The sequence below is a fragment of the Harmonia axyridis genome, chromosome 3 (assembly GCF_914767665.1).
Source record: "Harmonia axyridis chromosome 3, icHarAxyr1.1, whole genome shotgun sequence".
Lineage (NCBI taxonomy): Eukaryota > Metazoa > Arthropoda > Insecta > Coleoptera > Coccinellidae > Harmonia > Harmonia axyridis.
This window is the reverse complement of record NC_059503.1, coordinates 38454453-38476686: the sequence shown is the minus strand read 5'-3', so window position 1 is coordinate 38476686 and position 22234 is coordinate 38454453. Positions and strand designations below refer to the sequence as shown.

The 22234-nt window shown below is 34.1% G+C and overlaps 2 protein-coding genes across 2 annotated transcripts in view; one reads left to right on the top strand and one right to left on the bottom strand.

Moving 5' to 3' along the window:
- Positions 1 to 22234, top strand: part of LOC123674976 (TWiK family of potassium channels protein 7-like) — a 621245-nt gene that overhangs the window by 455457 nt on the left and 143554 nt on the right. The window lies entirely within an intron of this gene.
- On the bottom strand, positions 13911 to 20601 carry LOC123674975. The gene is made up of 4 exons (XM_045610171.1): positions 20229 to 20601; positions 19783 to 20107; positions 14621 to 14744; positions 13911 to 14482 (listed from the first exon to the last, which is right to left on the bottom strand). The coding sequence occupies exons 1-4, from the start codon at positions 20519 to 20521 to the stop codon at positions 14112 to 14114; spliced, it is 1113 nt and encodes a 370-aa protein (XP_045466127.1). The 5' UTR covers positions 20522 to 20601; the 3' UTR covers positions 13911 to 14111.

The following is a 22234-nucleotide window of genomic DNA, read 5'->3' as shown; positions in this document are numbered from 1 at the left end:
AATGACACGACTGATATCCTGATGTGAAATGACAATTCCAAACTCCATTTGATAGCATAATCAGTAACATGGAGAAATTCAAGAAGAAAATCGAAAAATATTAACCAATATTGTTTGACCATATAAAATCGACGAAGTTGAAATTTTCGGTATAGATATAATTTCAAGCTTCGTGCAAACCTATATTGGCGGCCATCTTAAGGGGGCTCTAGCTCCCCTGGGATTATCTCTGGATCCGTGTTTATGATGATTTTGTTCCTGTTTTGACCTAAGGAATCACCTCCTAAAATATATGGAAAACTTTCACGGACATCTTTTTCACAGGCTGTTCAAAATTAGTTTCTGTTTTTTATGGGTATGATTCCTGAAGAGCTTTCAAGAAAAAAATTCTCATGAATATTATTGTTTTCATATCATATCTTTATCATCCTAATGTTATTCAAAGAAAATCTATCAAATTGCTGCAATTTTTCATCCTGTAGATCAAAAGTTAAGATGTTCAGGTTTATAGACACTTTTCATTTCAAAATTACCTATGTGTTAGCGTCTTTAAGGAACACTATCTTATTATAAGGGATCCTGAATAAATACTAGATATATTTAATGATATCTTTCTCAATTTCATCAGAGATTCTTCTTTAACGATCTCATGATTATCACAGGCTTTGAAACGTAGGATGAAAAGTTGAAAGAATATTCATTTTATGGGTTGACCATATGTATTGCTTTTATGAAAAATCGAACAATTATAATTGAAAGATGCAGTAATCCCACGAAGCTTTTATCTTCAGAAATAAAAGGTTACTGAGCGAACAATATTTCCGAATTCTTGCTTGACAAATATTCTTATTTGTCAAGCTTCATGATAATGATATATTGCGTAATTGGAAAACCAAAAGAGATTGTTCGACAGAGTGCTTAATTTGAATCAGAGGCATTTTAATTCCCATTTTATTCTTTTCGTGGACCTCACAGAACGTATGATTTCCGTTAAATTTATGTTGTGCGGCTGCATTCTCTTTGATCTTATATTCATCGCAAATTTCTTTCCAAACCACGTACTGCATACTTCTTCAAAGGAGCCAACGGGACCCCATACGCCTTCCAGAGGGAATATGAGGGCTTTCAGCACTTGTTTACCAGATGAGAGTCTGTTGGCAAAAATTTTGTGTGAAATTCCGTATTTCATGGAGAAGGTAGGCTAGATTGTGGAAATGGAGGAAAACAGCAGGAAAAATCGTATGGATATCCCTTCGGGAATTCCATGCTATTGCCAACGTTGTTTGTAGAGGTATATATTCAGAAATAACGAAAGAAGAATTCATGTGCATGAATCTGCTTCTGATGGATCATACATTCATACATAAAACAATGATGATACGATTCCTGAAGCATTGAATGAAATAATACCATATTATTTCACACTTTTATTCCCAATAAAATAATGACATATTCATTTCATTGGGAGTAAACTGAATATTGGAATTCGATGATCTCAATCCAGTCACAAAAGGGAAAATAAATAATGAAATTGAATAGCAAAACTGACCCCCGGTTTCTCAAAAGCCAATCAACGTAAAAATCAACAGCTGTCAATTCGATGGTCATGCGTAATTTGGGTTGCTGAAAACAAGGTTAACTGCATTTATTTAAACATTCTGCTAGTTAACACAGTGGCCAAATATTACACGTGGATCACACGTGAATTGTACGTCAAGCGTTGTTTTGGGTTTCTGAAACGCATTTTAAGACAAATTCAGGTTCGATAGCCATGCACAGGGTCACCACATGTCAAATCCAAACGAACATAGATTAGTTAATTTTACACTGAACAACATTTCAAAAACCTAAATGGATTTAACATCGTTGTCAAGTTGAATGTTATTTTAGTTGAACAAAGATTCAGTCTTTCAGAAATCGGGGGTGAATGTTCGACTATATACAGGGTGTCCCGTAAACCGACGTTAACCCGGCGCATGCTGATAACTCTTCACCATACTCATTATTCTGAGTGCCATAGATACAAATGTTGGTCTTCGTTCGATCGAAGATTACAGACTGATCAGCCTACCTAACATGACCATAGATTTTCCCAAGGTACCTATGGTATGCTCAGATTAACTTAATGGATTTTTTATTTTTTCAAATATCGTCATCCAAATTTGGTTGTTTCTGCTATAAAAAATTGTATCAGTCTAACTCGGCACGTTAAGCGAAAAGTTCTCCTTTCAAGTCAAATTTTCGATGAAATTTAATTATTCATATGTGTCACCGTTCAAATCTCCTCTTATTACATATAGGGGACAATAAATAATAAGGTGATTTCATATGACCAAAATACTTCATTCAAGAACTATTTTTCTCTAACATTATGTGAATGCGTTATGAAATGCATAAAAACAATTTCTTCTTCGCATCTTTAGCATTAGCCGCACCACTTTCGAAGTGGTTGAGACCCATATTTCTAATCTATGAAGAATCAACCATTATGGGTATTTTCTAGAAGAAATACCTTTGGCTACACTTGGATTAATGTGGCTGCAAAATGATGGCTGTCCGGCACACTACGCATGCCAAGTTAGAATCACCAGATTTGAATCCATTAATTTTTTTTTCTGTGGTTGAATATAGGAGAAGATGTATTAAAAACCAATTTATATTGAAAAAAAATTGAACTCTGAGAAAGAATGTTGTTGTTGAAGAACTGAAAGCCTCCGGATGCGCTAGAAGCAAATGAAGCGATCATTTTTGAATTCAAGCCAGTGGCAAGCAATTATAACATTGAATTCAACAATATTAACACATTGACAAAAAAATTTTCGAATAAAAGTCTAGAAATAAAAACTACACAATGAGCTCTCTTTTCATCGAAATATCAATATCTTCTTTTCTTCATTGTGTCAAGCAGAAAATGATATATTATCGAGAATTTAACTTGAAAGCCTAACTTTTGCCATAACATGCCGAGTAGGGCTGATCTACTTTTTTTCATGGCAGAAACTGTTATTTTTTATATAGATAAAGATTCCTGCTAGTGAAACTAAAAAGCAACGCGCAACGAGAACAATAATTGAAGACAGTGGCGACGAAAGGGGGTGCCTGGGCCTCCCTAAAATTTGCTATGCTAAGTTTAAAATAATTACTAGATCAGCAGAACTATAATTTCGATTTACTACTGAAGAAAACTGAAAAGTATATAGCTCTCTACAGAATTTTTTTTTTCTTTACGTCCACAAACTATCTGAAGCCATCGATTTTTTTTTGTGTATTGAAATTATGCGGTGCTACGTTGAACAATTGTTTTTCAACATTTAAAATTAGCAATAATGAAGTTCTATGAATATATAAACTTTCTCTGTTGAATTTTTGTCACGCCTCTTTTTGGTCTAGCCGTGAACGTACAACAAAAGTAGATCAAACTTCTACATTGTGAACTGAGGTTAATGAAGTAGATTTTTTAGACGTTCACGGAAAATAGTAATTTACGTAACAAGTCCGGAAAATAGGGTTTTTTTGGACGAATAGACAAAATTCCAGGACGAGCGTAAGCTCGTCCTGGAAGTCTGTGAGTCCAGAAAACCATTTTCGGACGTGTTGCGTACAATATTTTTTCGACAACCATGTAAAATAACACTATCGCTGCTGCTTTCCATATTTTATTGCGATTGCGATAAAAAAACATGCAAATTATTGACAACTAATTTCATATGAACTGTCAGCCGTTATCTCGGTTGCTATGGATTCTATGATTCTTTTCCGGACTAGGCCGGGAAATGCTACTTTCTCAGAGAAAAAGCGTCCGGGATGTGAGCACTTCCCGGACGGTTGCCGAAAAAGAATATTTTCCTGTATATCTATTGTATGTCTTATGTCATTTTATATTGACAACATTCGGTGTTTGCCTCAATGATCAGGATATGTTATGTCAGTAGCATTTGATTACGTAGGAAAGTGATGACACGGTTATTTGGAAAATCTGTCAATTTTCTATAGAAAAGGTTTTCCGGAATGAATATAGTGAGAAACGAGCTGATTTTCATTGGCATTCACAAATGAGCAGAGCGTGGTTGAAATATCGAGAAATTGAAATAAATATCAATATTGATATGATTTTGATGATTTATCAGTGAAATACAGACCAGTAATTCTAATTTCCTCTGATTTATTATGTCAATACAAATTGTTATTTACATAATAAAACTATAGAAATTAAAATAACATATAATCAATATAAATTGAATGGATTTCCACCAAGTCACCACCAACTACCCTCTATGCCGGATATTAAAAATAATGGAGAAAACGGAGATAGCTCGGTCGTGTCCGGTCCTTGTAGCTCCTCTGGATCTTATCGACCCTCAAGTCCTCGTCCAGGCAATCCCGCTGTTATTTAGGCTTTCCGTCACCTGCTACGAATTTTATAGCCGTCCTTGCTGTATAGCTACCCGAAAAAACAGTTTATTGATATTTCTCTCAAGATTTTTGAGTATTATTCCAATGGCTGATTGCTCACTGAGTCAGCTCATGTTCGTCAGCGATAGTCCTCATCGGAACTATTTTTTTCAAAGAATCTCATTAACTCATGAACCGTTGAGTTTTCATCAGTTATGACATATTGCAGAAAATGTCATAAAATATATTATCTAAAGTTGCAATATTATTGCTTTGGCAATTGAAATGAGAAAGTAGTAGTCTGTGTCCGGTATAACCAGAAGTTGTAGAGGTCTGAAAATATTCAAGAGAGGAAAATCATTATCTCAAATCCCAATATGCAAATATTTAGCACAAAATTATGATTATTTTTCCATAAACGTCTAATAAGCCATCGCGGTGAATCATCAGGTATAGTTCTGGATACTTTTGATTATAGCACGTATTTTTACAACTTCGAAAGCTGAATAACTGGTAATTTATTAGGTGTGCGAGTTATTGAAAATTATATTTTACATTTGATGGAAATTACTCAAAACTTTAAATGCTCAAACTAACAGAGGTTCAAGTTTTGTGAAAAGAAAAAAAATTCAAAATTTCGATGAAAATAGTTAAGTTATGAAAGGTTATAATACAACCAGAAATGACGAACATTTTTATTCACCAAGAAACTTCTTTCTAATGATGTAGATATACAGGGTATTTATAAGTAAATGATAGTAACATCGGAGTAGCTCTCGAATTTCAAATTTATTCTGGTACATGGTTCCTATGTACAATTGAGTTTTGAAGTACAACATTACACTGGATACCATGAACGACGATCGGAAACTCATCTAAGCGCATTGTGCTTGCGTTTTGTAGTCCCCCCTTCCCGACGAAATTAAGCCCAAACCTGTTTGAAAAGAAAGAAGAAAAGAAACAAGCTGTAATTGGTGTGGATGGTTGTGGGCGCAAAACAACAGGAAAAAATTCGATATTTTGAAGAAATTCGCTCAATGTCACCGTTTTCGTGGAGCAAAGGAAAAAAATCACGAGATCAACTAGTCAAAGTCAATTCGGCCTTCCAACATGAGTTTTTTGATGAGAGATGAGAGACTCATTACCTACTTATCTAGTTATACAGGGTGTGGCGTAATTAATGGATAATCCTGTACTGGCGAATAGGGGAGGTCATGGCCGACCAGAAAATGTAAAGTTATGTTCAGTAAAAATATCATAGTTTTCGAGATATCGGACAATTTCATTTTTTTCTAAAAAGTGCACCTTTACTCACTAATTTCAATGCTGTGATCACAAATCTTGTTATTTCTTTGGGCATTGTTTTCTATTTTACTCTCAAATAGCTGTACTAAGAGATAAACTACCAAATTCCTACTATCTTGCTCAATTAAGAAAAAAAAAGTAGGATAAACCTCATGTTTGCAAATTCACTTACTTTTTTCTTTAAGTTTCAGTCGTTATGGAGAAAAAAAATTGTATTGAGACCTTTGTGAACATTTCATAAATAAATTGTTAATTTCATTGCGGTTCTAAAATGGTATAATACATGCTATTCTTTTATCGGGTGCTCGGAGTACGTTCCATTATTACAACTGAGGTACTAATTTCAGTGAAAGAGAGTTTTAGGGATTTTTGATAATACCTAATAATGGTTAAATAAAACACAGTAATATTTTGACTATTTATTATAAATTACAGTAAGTGCTCGAAATGTCCGCCTTCTGCACGAATGCACGCTAACATATTCTAATAAAAGATCGTTTGATTCGTCGCGCATATCTGGCTTGATTAATATTTCGAGTTGCTTCGTTAATGCGTGTGCGTAATTCTTCAACTGAATTTATCGGCTTGTCATATACCTTCTCTTTGAGACATCCCCAATAGAATAAAATCTAATGGATTTAGATCAGGAGATCGTGGTGACAAAGAAATTGTACCTATTCGTCTAATACAACTTCTCTGGAATTTTTCATTCGAATAATCACGTACCTCGTACCTTTCGTGCGAAATGTGCAGGGCAGCCATCATGTTGCAGCCACATCTGTCTGCTGTCTTCTAAATTCGAATTTTCTAGTGAAAGCGGCAGTGTATTTCTTCGAAAATGAAGGTATCGGTCAGCTGTTAGTGTTTCTGGAAACTCAAATGGGTCGATGACTTGCCCACCAAAAATCCCAGTCCACAAATTAATTTCATATTGGTACTGGGATCTTTCTTGTCTCATTAGATGTGGATTAGAGACCTGCCAACTATGCATATTATGCAGGTTGAGGTAGGAGTCGGATATGGCTGCAACATAATGGCTGCCCTGCATATTTCGTACGACAGGTACGTGATTACTTAAACGAAAAATTCCCGAGAAGATTGATTGGACGTATGGGTACAATTTCTTGGCCGCCACGATCTACTGATCTAAATCCATTAGGCCCGGTGCACACATCCGACTTTTGCAGTTACGACACCCGTTGCGGTGTCGTACCTATTCAATGCACACTACATACGACACCGTCATGGTTGCGTAGCCGGATCAATTCACTTCAAAGAAGAGCTCAATATCCAATTCCCTCTCTGCCATTGTGCGAACTCACGACAAACGTCGTATGTGTGCGAAGGCCAATTTGGAATAGAGTACTGAGAGATCGCATGTACGACTGCGGCACAGTTGCGGCCTAGAGGGACATGCTACCAAAAAACGACCGTATGCTGGCAGTTACGACGTCGCAACTGCACGGCGGGTAGTGTGCATGCTCCCATTTGATTCTTTGTACCACAGGCCGCAAGTACGACACAGCAACGGTGTCGTAACTGCAAAAGTCGGATGTGTGCACCGGGCCTTAGATTTTATTCTATTGGCGATGTCTCAAAGAGAAGGTATATGACAAGCTGATAAGTTCAGTTTAAGAATTACGCACACGCATTAACGAAGCAGCTCGAAATATAAATCAAGCCAGATGTACGCGACGAATGAAACGATCTTTTATTAGAAGATGTTCAGCGTGCACTTATGTTAGCACTTACTGTAATTTAAAATAAATAGTAAAAATTTTACTGTGTTTTATTGAACCATTATTAGGTATCATCACAAATCCCTAAAACTCTCTTTCACTGAAATTAGTACCTCAGATGTAATAATGAAACGTACTCCGAGCACCCAATAAAAGAATAACATGTATTACACCATTTTAGAACCGCAATGAAATAGACAATTCATTTATGAAATGTTCACAAAGGACTCAATACATTTTTTTTTTCACCATAACGACTTAAACTTGAAGAAAAAAGTAAGTGAATTTGCAAACATGAGGTTTATCCTACTTTTTTTTTCTTAATTGAGCAAGATGGTAGGAATTTGGTAGTTTATCTCTTAGTACAGCTATTTGAGAGTGAAATAAAAAACAATGCCCAAAGAAATAACAAGATTTGTGATCACAGCATTGAAATTAGTGAGTAAAGGTGCACTTTTTATAAAAAAATGAATTTGTCCGATATCTCGAAAACTAAGATATTTTTACTGAACATAACTTTACATTTTCTGGTCGGCCATGACCTCCCCTATTCGCCAGTACAGGATTATCCATTAATTACGCCACACCCTGTATATTCATTTTCATAATTAACAAGAGGATATTCGTTCGAGAACATAAACATAAGTGACTGGTTAAAAAAAAGATTTTCAACATTCATCAATTTTTATTGTGGTTAGGTTAGGTTAGGTTAGGTCCTTCCTCAGCATTATTTTAACAAGGTGTTCTGTGATGTTTGCAAGTATTTTATAGCATTTATACACTAAGTCCTCCCCATACAACAATGCAATAGATCCAAACCATACGTTTATTTTTTTTAGATAAATATCTCTCAGATTATGGAGTACCATCATGAGTTGTTTCACCTTTTTCGTCAGCAATGCTTTCTGCACCTCCCATTATATGTATATATCTATAGCTACCACCAAATACTTGATCTCATCAACTCTCAAAGATGATGAACATGTGCACCACTGAAGGTTACATACTTCATCGTGAATGAATTGTAGATTTTCATCGGGTTGGTTTTCGCAGGTAATGGAAAATGTGATCTATTTGCTCTCAATGAAATTTAATGTTAGCGAATTGTTCAGTAATCCATAGATATCAGCCATATACTTTTCTGCAGTTCTATAAAGTGTATCCCGGGTGAATATAGATAGCACCAGGTCAACGATCAGAGAAATAGAAGCCTGAGTTCCCCAAGGGTCGGTGATAGGACCGCTGCTATTCAAATTATACATAACAGACATACCGAAAATGAATAGATGCAAGATATCCCAGTTTGCAGATGACACTGCCATATACTATCACAGTAGAATGCGGAAAACAATCACTAGGCAGTTACAGATAGACCTAGATAAACTGATGGAATACTTCAAGAAATGTAGATTCGAAGTGAATACATCGAAAACAGTTGCAATCTATTTCGGAGGAACAACAGTAAAGAAAGAGAAAACAGGAAACTTCAAAATAGAAAACCAGACGATAGAATGGAAAACGGAATCAAAATATCTGGGATTAATACTAGATGAAAGAATGAATGAATGAAACCAATAGAAGAAAACAGAAATGAGGTGAGGTTATTTCACGGGAGACTGTACCCGCAGCTCAACACTAAAAGTAAACTTTCTTCAGTATACAAGCTGAAGATAATAAAAATAGTGCTAATACCAAGCATTTCTTATGCAGGAGTTACCTGGTATAATACGAAAGACAATAATAAGGATCAGTTGCAAAGTACGCCAAATTCAGTAATCAGAACAGCGGTTGGCGACCCATGATATATAACCAACCAACAGATCAGAGAGAGAGAGAGAGAGAGAGAGAGAGAACTGAAAATTGAAACTATTGAGAAAATAGTCAACAAACAAAGAAAGAAGAAAATGGAGATGCTGAAAGAGCACGATAATAAGGAATTAAGAAAGATACTACCAATCAAAATAGGAATGACTGATAAGAACTAAATAGAAGAAAACACTGACATTAAGTAGGAAGGAAAGTCTTCCGATCAGACAATAGTAGAAAATAGGAGAAATCAAAGTAGAGGCGTAGGGAATGTGAATTCCGGACCTTGAACAAAAAGAAGGCTGAGCTAAAGTGTATCCCATGACTCACTTATAAAAATAATTGCAGTATCGTCGGCATATGAAATAATCCTACCAGAAATCTTTTTTAGCTCAAGAGTGTCATTCGAGTATACCAGAAACAGCAATGGCCCCAATACTGTTCCCTAAGAAACTCCCAACAAAATCGATGACGAATTGCTAACATAATCATTTACTTTAACATATTGAGTTCGACTCGGAAATGATCTTCACAACTTGTCTTTATAATATTATCATTTTATTAACAACTCTCGTGTTCTAATTCTTTCTGTTCTGTCCATTTCCAAAACCGCGATAATTGTGTCAAAATATTTCAAGGTCCACTACGATGAAATAATCATTATAAGATTATGTTTGAATCCAATCAATTTTTGTCGGCGAAGAAGCATACTGAAAGTTAATCAGTTGAGTCATTCTAAAGAAATCTCCGAAAATTCTTGAAATTTCGTTTTTCACTGAAAATTATTTGAAAATACATACTTCCAATATCTATACAGATATTGAAGTTTTTCATAGCAACCCCTTTAGAGGACGACCGATATTATGTCAACTATAGTTTGTATGTTAGATGGGTATTATTCCTTCATTGAAACACATAATATTGTGACTGAAATAAATTCAATAATATAGTGGGATGACATAATTATTTTCGAGTAAATATTTCTGTAAAATGGTTGTTTACAGGATGAAATATATATTGATGAAATAAAACAACGTACTTTCCATCGATATTTCAATATTTACAACAGTTAATTCGCCAACACTGTGGCTTTTTCAGGTTACATTTTCACATCAGAAAGACCGAATCAATTAAATATTTAATTCACATGGTTGCCAAAGCCATTCAAAAATAACTGAGAATTTACAACTCACACAACTTCAGACTTCATACTTAAATTATCAGGACTAGAATTGAACAGTTCGACAAATGTTCGAAGTTCCCGATGTTATATTGGTAATACATAAAGGAAACTTAATAACGCTCGATATCTTACATCTCAAAATTCCCTCAAAAAAATAACATTCCTTGGAGATCTGATGAATTACGATGGTCTGTAGAATTCGAAAGAAATGCGTCAAATCCTTGACAGCGTTCTAGGCAACTGAAGATTCTTACATCCTTCGACATGCTCGATTCGTTCATATCCCCGAAGGACCACAGTTCAGCTTTATCTCTCATCAAACTTCCGACTCTTGACAGCAGATAGGAACGTATAGTATGACTCGGGCGGCAATTATACTAATACTGAATTTCGGAGAAAGTTTCCGAGCTCTCTAGTCGGCTAATTTCACCTCAGCAAAGGTTGCCGAAATGATGAAACTTTCGGACAGATTACAGTGGTAGACTTGGCACCAATAAGCCCAGGTTCGGTTCGACTAAAGGGGGAAGAGAAGTGCACTAAGAGAATTGATGAAGATAGGAGGAATATCTCTTTCGCTGAATAAAAATAGGAATGTCCCAGAGGGCCATGCAACTCCTAAATTTGAACCTTTGATGTTAATTTTCAAATTTCATATATTGTAACAATATTCTATATTATATTGAGCTATCAACGTTATAACTTGCCTCATGAAACAATTTTTGTCATTGGATAAGAAAATGATTTTGTTTCCTTTCATACTAAGGTCAGGTGCATCTAAAATACTTCGTCTTTGATGATAAGCAAGTATCTATTGTAGACTATTTTTGAAAGTAGTGATATATATAGGGTAATACACAATAGACATAAATCTCATCTCGATCGACCCAGATTGATAAAACTGAGTCTCGTATTCTTCATCATTCGTCGAAGAAGAACAAGGTTTTGAAAAAAACATAAGTGGATTCTGCTCCACGATAATGATTTCGGTTCTAAAAGTCAATGAAACTAATGGAGCAAAATCATTCTCCTGAATTACCACCTGAATTGATCAAATTTGAGAATGTTCGTCCTGTCTTGAGCACGACAACTCCCGAAAATAAGATCTAGAAATATAAAATTTCATTGTGTGGAATATCGATTGTTTTCTTATTGATTGAGTGAGAATAGGTTGAAGTCTATTTATATTTAATTCCTAATGTCGTAAGTTCCATTTTTTATACTATGGTTTGACGTATGAAGTTGTGTGCGCCTCATCTATAAACGCTTTTAAAAACCGTCTCAGTCGACAGTTAACCGAATTCTGATTAAATAAATAAATAAATAATAACTTTATTTCCAGAAGAATGTAGAACATAATGGAAATAGTCAAACAAAAACAAATCCTAAATAAAGTATAAACTCAATTCAGAGATTCAGAAAGATCATAAAAAGTTCTTTCCAACAGAAATGATCTCAAACGCCTTTTAAAAATAACAATATTATTAGAATTCTTCATTTCATCATTAGGATTATTGAAGATCTTCATACCTAAAATCATAGGCGAGTGACGTCCTATCCTATACTTTAATTATTGTGATTACAAGTAAAAAGTTTTTTACATATAAATTAAACTTGCTACTTCTGAAATAAAAACTGATGGTAAAGTTAAAATTTTATATGCTCTAAAGAAAGGTTTACATGACATCCTACTAGAAATCCTGGCCATACACCTGATCACTCTTTTCTGACCTATAAATACATCGTCAGCATCTGACGAAGCACCCCAGAACACCACTCCATATCTAAGCCTAGATAATACTTGAGCATGATATAATGAAAATGATTATCATAGGTGTTTCGTCTTTCGATTTGTGAATCTTGATTTTTTCTGTTTCATCACTATTGTTTGAAATTATTGTACCTGAATATCACACAGGGGCAGCAATGTACGAGTATTACTTTGTTGTATTTATCTGAGACTAGTGACTAGTGTAAACTTCTCCTAATATCTGACGGTTTCCTCCGGAATGACCCTGTATATGAAAGACTATTATAAATATATCTATTTGTATGTTCCAGTTCATGTTGCTGTTTGTACAATTCTTAAACATCAGTTGAACTCTACCTGAAATATTATTCTCTTTGTCGTTAGCACCTCTAAATTCATACAATACATATATCACCTCTGGGGTAACCGACATTAATTTTTCGGTACTATTATTACTACTTATTGTAATTGATTAAACCCTCTGGAAAAATACTCCGGGTTTTGCTCAGGCAAAGAAATGTTTGGTGCTTTCATCGACCTATACCAGAAAGCTCCAGGAGCTACCACGAGCTGAGCTCAGGCGCGGATCCACGGGGGGGGGGGGGGGGGTACTGGGGGAACGTTCCCCCCCCCAAATGGCCCAGGCACCTCTTAAATTTTGCCGGCCCTCCTAGAATTTGACATACGAAGGATCGAATAATTACAATATCATGAAGAATTTCACCTTCAATACATTTTGTGAAAACCCATATTAATGAACGGCAAAAAAACGATGAAAAAAATGACGTCCCAAAATGGCGGAAGTGTCTGGGATCCACATTTTCAGTGTTTTGAGAATCTAAAAGTTCCCCCCCCCCAAAAGTGGGGCCTGGATCCGCGCCTGGCTGAGCTTCGGATAATAGTGAAGCTGCTGACCGTACAATGTATGAGTAATTCAACAGATGAGATCTGCAGGCTCTGTGGAAACGATGGTAGAAACAGCCGAGGTAGAAACATCGAAGCTGAAAAACGTATGTAATATCGCTGCCAACGAGATAACTCAAAAAAGAGCATTTTGAGTTATCGCAGCCTACCTCTTGAAAACTGATTACTGAGCATGCCAGGAGGTTCTTAAAACTTGAAACTCTGTGGTACTCGGAATGAAAGAGATAGGCCAAACATATGTTATATAATCGAAATCAGGGGAAAAAGAGCTAGTCAAATATAGAAAAATATACAGGGTGTTCCATTTAAAAAAATGATGCAATCTATATGTTGTCCACTCTATATATATTTCGTTTTGTGGAATCATTTTTGAGAGCACTAGTAGATTTCGTGAAACTTTTGTAGAAAACATTTTTTTGTAGGTACCTCTTTTAGTTACGAAGTTAAAAGGGGGGTCAAATTATGGTGAAAAACCCGGTACCTCGTAGTGAAAGCACATTACCGAATTCCAATTGTACTTAGTTTTTCTGATTTTAGAGTAGAGCAACCTCTACCGTTACATAATTAGAATAGTTGACCGAAATATTGTCAATATTAAGTTCGAAAAATAAACCAGACAAATGAACATAGGTATCTTTGAACATTTCGAAATTCACTTCACTACTTTTCTTCATTTTAATTCGCACACTGAATTTTTTTTTATTAGGGATTGAATAACAGAAACATCAACATTTATGGCTAACTCTTCCATACCAATCCAAATATTAAATCTAATGTATGAAATTAATTTTCATTATCAAGAAACAAGAGGATATTTCAGTCATATATAACCAACATATATTTACTTCTCAAGAAATTCTCAAATTGATCAAACACCAATAAATTAACAAGAGATTTTTCAGGAATATAGAGAAAGAGTTAATGATTGAATTTTTGAAACACAACAAATATTCTGTTTTCCTTATAATGAATTAACTAAACTAAATAATTATTCATATATTTTTGATCAAATTGATCAATTTAAATCGGTTGTTTTGAGCATCTCAACAAGCCTAAGTACATCAACGAAAGGAATAGACTTCACCCTTGGTTCTCTTCTGGGAGTTTCAGGTACAGGAGGAAAATTTGGAAGGACACCGTGGAAGTCTATCAAATTATTTGACTCGTGACTGGTAAATTCTTTCGGCACCTCTGGAAGCATCGATGGAATCGGAAGATCCATAAGTGAAATTGGTTTCTCAATCAATGGTGGGATTTCTCTTGGACTGGCCATTTGATTTTTACAAATTGATGTATTCTCTGATAACTTTAGTAATTTTGGGGTCGATTTTATTATACTTGGGATTTTCATTGTGTTTTTCTTGACCATTTCACTCTGTTTGAAATCTGAAAAAGAAGGATATGATATTGTTAAATATATTCGAGGAAAAGCTATTAAGACTGAACCCAAATGAATTCGTAGTCGAACATATTTTATAATTTGAACACCATAACTTAATTCTTGTAAGTATATAAGTGACTCACACTCATATTGTGTTAACTTTTGAGCTTCGGTTTTGAGGACAGAAACTTTCTCAAGACTCATGGAGGTCCTAGAGCCAGCCTGCACTACTGGTTGGGAGTGACTAACACCGACTACATTGATATTCTGTAATTAGAAGTTGTACTCGTTCATTTTTTCACATATAATAAATTATTTCAATATCTAAGAGAAGAAAGAGTAAGTTTCACGGACAATATTGGTCGAGATAAGAAGGCTAAACAATTTCAACTTATTACATAGCAAAAGAATCAACTTATGTGGGAGGTTGTTTTTTGGTAGTTGGATATTTAATTACCTATACAGGGTGATTCATCTCGAAGGCGTATTAGAAGTATATGGAAAACTGACAATGATCTATAATCGTCTATAAAATATTTTCCGATCTCTACTACTTCCGGTTATACCGGAAACAGACTTCTTTTTTTCGAACGGCATACCCAGTATATTATTGATTTATTAGATAGCTTATTTTATGAAAATTTCTGCATATAAGTCATAACTTGGGTCAAAACTCAACGGTTCATAAGTTAATGAAATTATTATGAAAAAAAAGGTAACGACGAGGAGTTGCGTTTTTCTTAATTGATTTGCAGAAAAAGCTTTTTTCAAAAAAACTCTTTCCGAAAATTGGATTGGACCGAAAATGTACAGGGTGTTTATGAGAAGATCATGAATTTGCACAACTCAAATTCATCAAAACTCCAGATTTTCAAATAACAACCTATATCTTTTATGCTTTCAGTCAATTATATGCATAAAAACAGGGGAGATGACTCAAGCAAACCCTATACCTAAAATGAAAACTCTATGAGTTATCGAGGAAAAATTGCAATTTCAGTATTTTCCCTAATTTCAAGCTTTTGATCGATAAGTCTCAAAGGTTTCAATTTAGGTATAGGGGTAGCCTCTCCTCTATTTATACGTAGAATTGTTTGAAAGAATAAAACATATAGGTTTCAATTTGAAAATTTTGAAGGAATTGGCATAATCGAAATTGAGAACAGTTTTGTTCTCTTCTGCTTCTTCTGCAGAAATATAAAAAAAAACGAGAATCCTGGTCGCTATAAAATTGTGATCAATTTTCCATAAACGTCTTATTAGGCCATTGCGGACAATCACCATATATTGTGCCTGCATAGGGACTGTGGAGACTCAATACCATAGCCTACACAGAATAATTGGATCTCAAAACTCACCCACTACTAGAGATGAGCGATACCGTGATTTCCAGATCACGTTGTGAAACGTTCCTGTTCCTTTATGATATCAGTGAAATTAAACTGTGACGGTGATCACCGTTTAGGTATCGTATTCGGTTAGAGTCCGTTCCGTTCCCTGTTCCGCAGCACTGGGAGTGGGGTCACCCCACTACCAGTGCTGTATGGAACGTTCGCTAAACGAATCCGATACCTAAACGGTGATCACGTCACGCTTTAATTTCACTGATACTGATATCATAAAAGCGCTAAGCAAGCACGGACCGTGCTCGCTATTATTATGTGTATAGATCACCCGAACCTTAGCTCTTTTGTCTTTCTGTTAATTCTTTAGAGGTAACAGATTTGTAGAATATGGATATGAATAATTTTGGACATCGAAAAATAAATAATACCTACACATACAATAATTCACATGTGAATATATATTGATAATATTAAGTAGCTGATACTGCAATAAAATAAGAGAAAAACAGAAGAAGTAACAATCAGAAATGTACAAAAATATAGTAAAACCAGTTATTGAATAATTAAATTTTCTAAATATATTTGATATTTTCTATTAATTTTTGAGCTAATCAAAGAATTGTGAAATCTCTAAATGAAAAGGTATGATTTTTAGGACATGGAATAATAAATAATAAGCCATATGCATATATTCATATATTTATTTAATAATAATGATTCTTATTCATTCTCTACCAACGACAAATTGCTATTGAGGAAGAGAATCATTTGGGTTTTTTTATTATTAAGTCTGCTTCGACGTTCTGTCAATATATTTCCGGCTTTCGAAAATAATCTTTCGCACGGAACTGATGTTGCTAGAGTGCATAATTGATCTTGTGCGATTTTAGATAAATACGGTAACCTTTCTTTGTGATTTTTCCACCATAAGAGTGAATTCTGATGGCGAGATATAACACCCTCTTCAATGTATCCCTGTATTTCAATAATTGCACGAGAATTGTGTGTGCCTTTAGGTTGTACAGAAGCAATGGTTTTGTCGAAAGTACCCCAAATAGACATAGAATTCACATTCCCGATTTCTTCCATGGGTTTATCGTTTGATTCTTTTGCTGCGCTACGCTACGAATATTAACTTTTATTATTAACAGAGAATCAATATCAGTATCAATTCTAACACTTCTAATATTCAGCAGCTCAAATATTGTAAAATGAACTGTGAAATAATATCAAATTCAAATCCACTAGCAGCTAGAAGAGGGGCATCAGGGGCTGCAGCCCCCCTCAAAGATACCGACGATTCGAAGAAAGTTTGTCAATAGAAAAACCATACCTAACGTCTCTAACGTGTTTTCATTTATTTTTTATAATACAGAATACAGTACCAATTATGTAGTAATTCAGTAGTTATTATTTCTTTGTAGCAAGTATTATAATTCAACAAGTCCTACAAAAATACTTCTCAAAGCCTGCGAAGTTGCCGACAAAGGTTCCGAAGCAATAAAAACATCAGGCGGGCTTCATAATTTACGATTGCCACGGACGTTGATACGCCCTGAAAATATCTGTGAAATGTTCAAACAGTGATCCCGTCACGCTCTGTATTCGTTTTGCGGAACTGTGACTACCTGTGACAGTCTGATATCAGTGATTAAATCACAGTTCGTGAAATATCGCTCATCTCTACCCACTACCAAGGCTTCTGCGAAATCCCATTGGAACAGGAATATAAATTAAAAATAATTCCATTTTCAATCTGATTTCCTCATATGGGTGATCTGAAGTTGAATGTATGATGATGCTATCTGTATGTGTTGGTTTCCGATAAATGGCATAAATAGTTATTGTTAGGGGTAAATTTATTCAATTATTATCATGAATGACTTTAATAATTAGATACAATTTAATGATGACATCTATTAACTCATTAATTTGTGTATTTTATCTACCATTGAATAATAAAATATGGACTACATATCAATGCCAATAAATATTTTTTTTTAAGTTGAATTCACCATACATTCAACTTCAAACTACCCATATCGCCCAAAATCATCATATACAATATTTAACATATTCATGACAAATGAGAATTTTTATAACTTCATTTATCAAATAACACTGAACAATGGTTTCAACGTTTTGATTATAAGAAACTTTTGTAGATGAATTGAGTATATCGAAAAGTCATAATCCCAAAGGAAAAGAAATATATTTATTCAACATACTTAGGACAAAAACAAAAGATGAATCGAAATTATTATTTAGATTATTCAGAAAAATTAATAAAAATACTGAAGAAATCACATCTAATAACAATAAATTAGAAGTATATAAGTTAACCTGTGGTACTTGCCCATATACATGTAGTATATGTTGGCCAATCAGGAAGATCATTCCAGACAAGAATTTGGAAACAGGAAAAATATCACATTAAAAAAAAAAACGACATATGAAAAACGTTTATCAGAAGCAGGACATGTTTTTGATCCTAATTTTGAAGTTTTAGGCATTGAAAATGAAAACTTTTAATTCAACTTTTTAGAAACTTCAGTAATTAATATATATCATATGCAAAAAATGATTTAATGAACAAATAGATTTGAACCGAATCTCTCTACTAAAGATTTTTTAAGAATTCCAAAAATTGTCAATTACGTCAGTCTCCTCTACTATGTTTTTGTACACATTTTAAGTATTCAAAGGCATGCCTGAAAATTTGTAAAACCAGTATCCAGAACCACTCTTCGGAAGTCATGGTATGACGAAACAATGGTCGTAGAAATAAAAATTGTAACTGTTCTCATTCATAAATTATCATTATGTAGATGGTGTGACTGCTCAATCCGAATCCCATAAAACTTCATCAAAATCGAAATTTCATCAGTATTCATCAGTAGATCTATGGAACCTGAGAAATTTAAACCACATACTCATATCAAATTTCATCAAAATCATATAAATATTGAAGAAGTTAAGGCTAAGTTGTGGGCACAGATATAGACAGACAGACACGCAACCAAGGTTATTCAGAATTTGTGGGTAAAAATTTTGGATTCGGGGGCCAAAAATGTTTTCGTCTCGAAATCACAAAGCTTCCTTTTGTACTTTTTATATTTGTCAGAAAAGATCAAATTTTTGGGAAAACACTTGTTTTCCGCTTCACAGTTTGGACTAATGCCTGTTGAAATCTTGCTAGATATTAAGGAGCTGGTATTAGGTCTAATTGGTTCTTTGGAAAAGTATTTACTTCAACTAGAATTTTTGATATATATTATTTTATCTATTACACAAAGAGAAAAGTCTCTTTGTACTTTCACTTTTCTTTACAATTCTTTCAATTGGTTCAACAAAAGAATTTTCAAAATTGTTTGTCATTTTTTTTTCAATGAAATAATATAAAAAAAAAATCGAATAATTTCAAATATCTCAAGTATTATTCTTTTCAGAACGAAATCAAAAAATTTTTTTCCTACTATATGGAGAGAATTGAGTTTTACCTCGTATTCTTTATAACCCTATCATTTACATAGGACTCTATTCACAAAAATTTGGGGAAAACATACAAAACAATAATTAGTAGGGACAGAGTCGTATTGTCTGTGTGCAATAATGAATTTATGGTGCAAAAGTCAACAAATCTAATTCTACTGAAATCTTATGGAACAACACTGTATTCCCCTGATATGGCTCCCACCATAATGAGAACTCCAACTACTACCACTGCAGTGGTAATGAAAAAAGTTGCCAGTGGTAACAGTTGCCAGGCAACTTTTTTCTATCGTTGACAGAGAAATCACGGAGGGGTACTAAATGCGATTCCTGAGAATCTCACTTCGAAAGCGATTCAATAAATTTGGATGGATAAAATAGATACCTTCGTGTCTCATTGACCAATTTGCAATGTGCAAAAACAGCCTGGAATATTTTAAACATATGATAGGTTCCTATAGAAATACCTTTTCAGTGGACATGGTGGTTTTAGGATACCGTAGTCCTAGAAGCCCAGTTTTTTTCGTTTCATCTCCTTTCTTGTTCTGCTGCTCCTGATGAAGTTTGGGAGAAATTCTACGCCGGATTTCAGCTATTTTTCCATAATCAATTTCAGTTGATAATCTCAATTTTTCATTTTTATAATCAATTAGCATATCGAAGTTTATTCCTAGAGGACTTGAATATTTGGCTGTTACTTGATTCGGGAATGTTGTTGTTTCTGCATTCTTCTGACTCTCAATTGAGGTGGCTGGTTTCTCGGGTTTTTTTTCTTTTTTGATGGCCTGGGCTCTATAAAAAATTTTAAAATTCAGTCAAGATATAAGCATTATTCAATATGCATTGAAGGACAATATTACACTGTATTTTGTGAAACTTATTCATAGAAAATATAATCAAAAGAGCAACTCACTTATTCTGCGCATTAGGCTTTCTATCTTTGAATTTCTTTTTTTTGATTCGAACCTGTCGATTTCCAAACTTATGGGTGACTAGGGAATTCATATCATCTCCATCTACTGTGAGAATATCTGGTAAACATTTTAACAACTGGACCAAATCTCTATATCCATATTCTGCAAACGGTATATTCCGCCCAATCAATGATTTATATTCGTTATTAAGCTGGTGCACTCGCAATTTCATATGTGAAGAAATGAGTATGCTCTTCAATATTGTCTTTAATTCGTCCATTCTTGTAGTCATATGTTTTCATTCCATGAATATTTCCTTTGTAAACAAACACTTCCAATCTGGTTTCCCTACTCAATCATCTGCGCAGATGTAATATGAACAAATCATTCTTTTACATCATTTCCACAGAATTTAATCAACGATAATAAAGGTAGGTCGAGACTCTACTGTTTGTTGAATGATGGAATAGAAATTCAATTAATTTATCCAAAATATTTTGTAGAATGTATCTTTCAATGAACATTCATAGAACTATTTCACCAAAAGAAATCGTTTAATAGAGTATAAAGAACACAGAAAAGTATTCATATTCTTAAAGGAGCATAGAATATACCGTGCCTAGACTGCTCCACCAACACTCATTCTAATTCTCGTGTATAGACCTCCTAACAAGAACTGTCAGAAACGGACTCTCTGTTGATGAAAATAATAATATCACACAAAGTTTTTAGAGTTAAATAAGTAACTGATTTGCGCTTATTCAAATGTGATTCAGAATCAAAGTAAATAATAATTATAATGATGTTTATTCAACATAAATAAACATGGTGAGTTACAGAGGTTTTCAATTCTAAAATTAACTACCTGTGCGTAACTATAAATAAACATTTTCTCTTATTTTTATAGAATTAATTATTGGAAAATCAATTGGGAGTTTGGAATTATCGAGATTGTAATCTTGCCTTATAGTAAGGACTAAGGAGCCAATATTATGTTTTTTATTACTGTGTTTACTCTTACTAGAATTTTTGGTATGAATGTTCACTATGTTTTGTTTTGCGTTTAATGACAATTCGATCAATTGAAGCAATTCAAGGAATGCCTGAGCGATAACTCAAGAATGAAAAGACATTGAAACTTGAAATTTTCAGTATGACTTCGGATCTTGAATGCTGTGGTCGAGTACATTATTAACCAGAACCATAAAAAATCGAAGGAGACAATCGATACAAAACTACAAAATATTTCCGTGACCACAAACTGATCGAGTTGAGAATGTGAATGTTAATATAAAAAAAGAATTTTAAACTTCGTGCGAAATTTCGAGCTAATCACATCATCAGGACCATAAAAAATGAATTAGATTATTACACATTCGATCATGTAGAAATGTAGACATAGAATAACCATTTCAAGTTTCTAGATCAATTTCTTGTTGAAAGCTCTATCGGATTCAAAGACAATTCAGGCAGAATGTCGAAAACACATTCATATAAGTAATAAAAAATGGTCAAAAACTATTCTCATCTAAAAGTGTCAATATTTCTATGGTTTCAATTGTTGTATTTTTCAATATTTTGTATACAGGGTTTGAACTATTTAGAGTATCACTACAGGGATATCGAAAACTGTTAAAAAAATAGAGTGGCTTTAATTACAAAAGAGTTGCGTTATTTAGGGATAAGTGTGTTGGTGTGAACAGATCCAGAATATCTCCATTGGTTCCCGAGATATTTCGAAAGAACTGAAAATCGAGATTTTTTTCTGTATACCTCATTTGTGTTTTGAGATAACGTCACGAAATTTGGTTTATATCCATTATCCAATATAGAGATACTAATGGTGTCTTCAGATTTTTATCTTTTCCATTTTTTCAGAGACGCGATACAAGTGATGATTTCACATAAAAACCTAGACTTGATATCTCCAGAAGCAAATGATTTATACAGAAAAAAAAAACTCGATTTTCAGTTTTTTCGAGATATCCTGGGAACTATTGGAGAT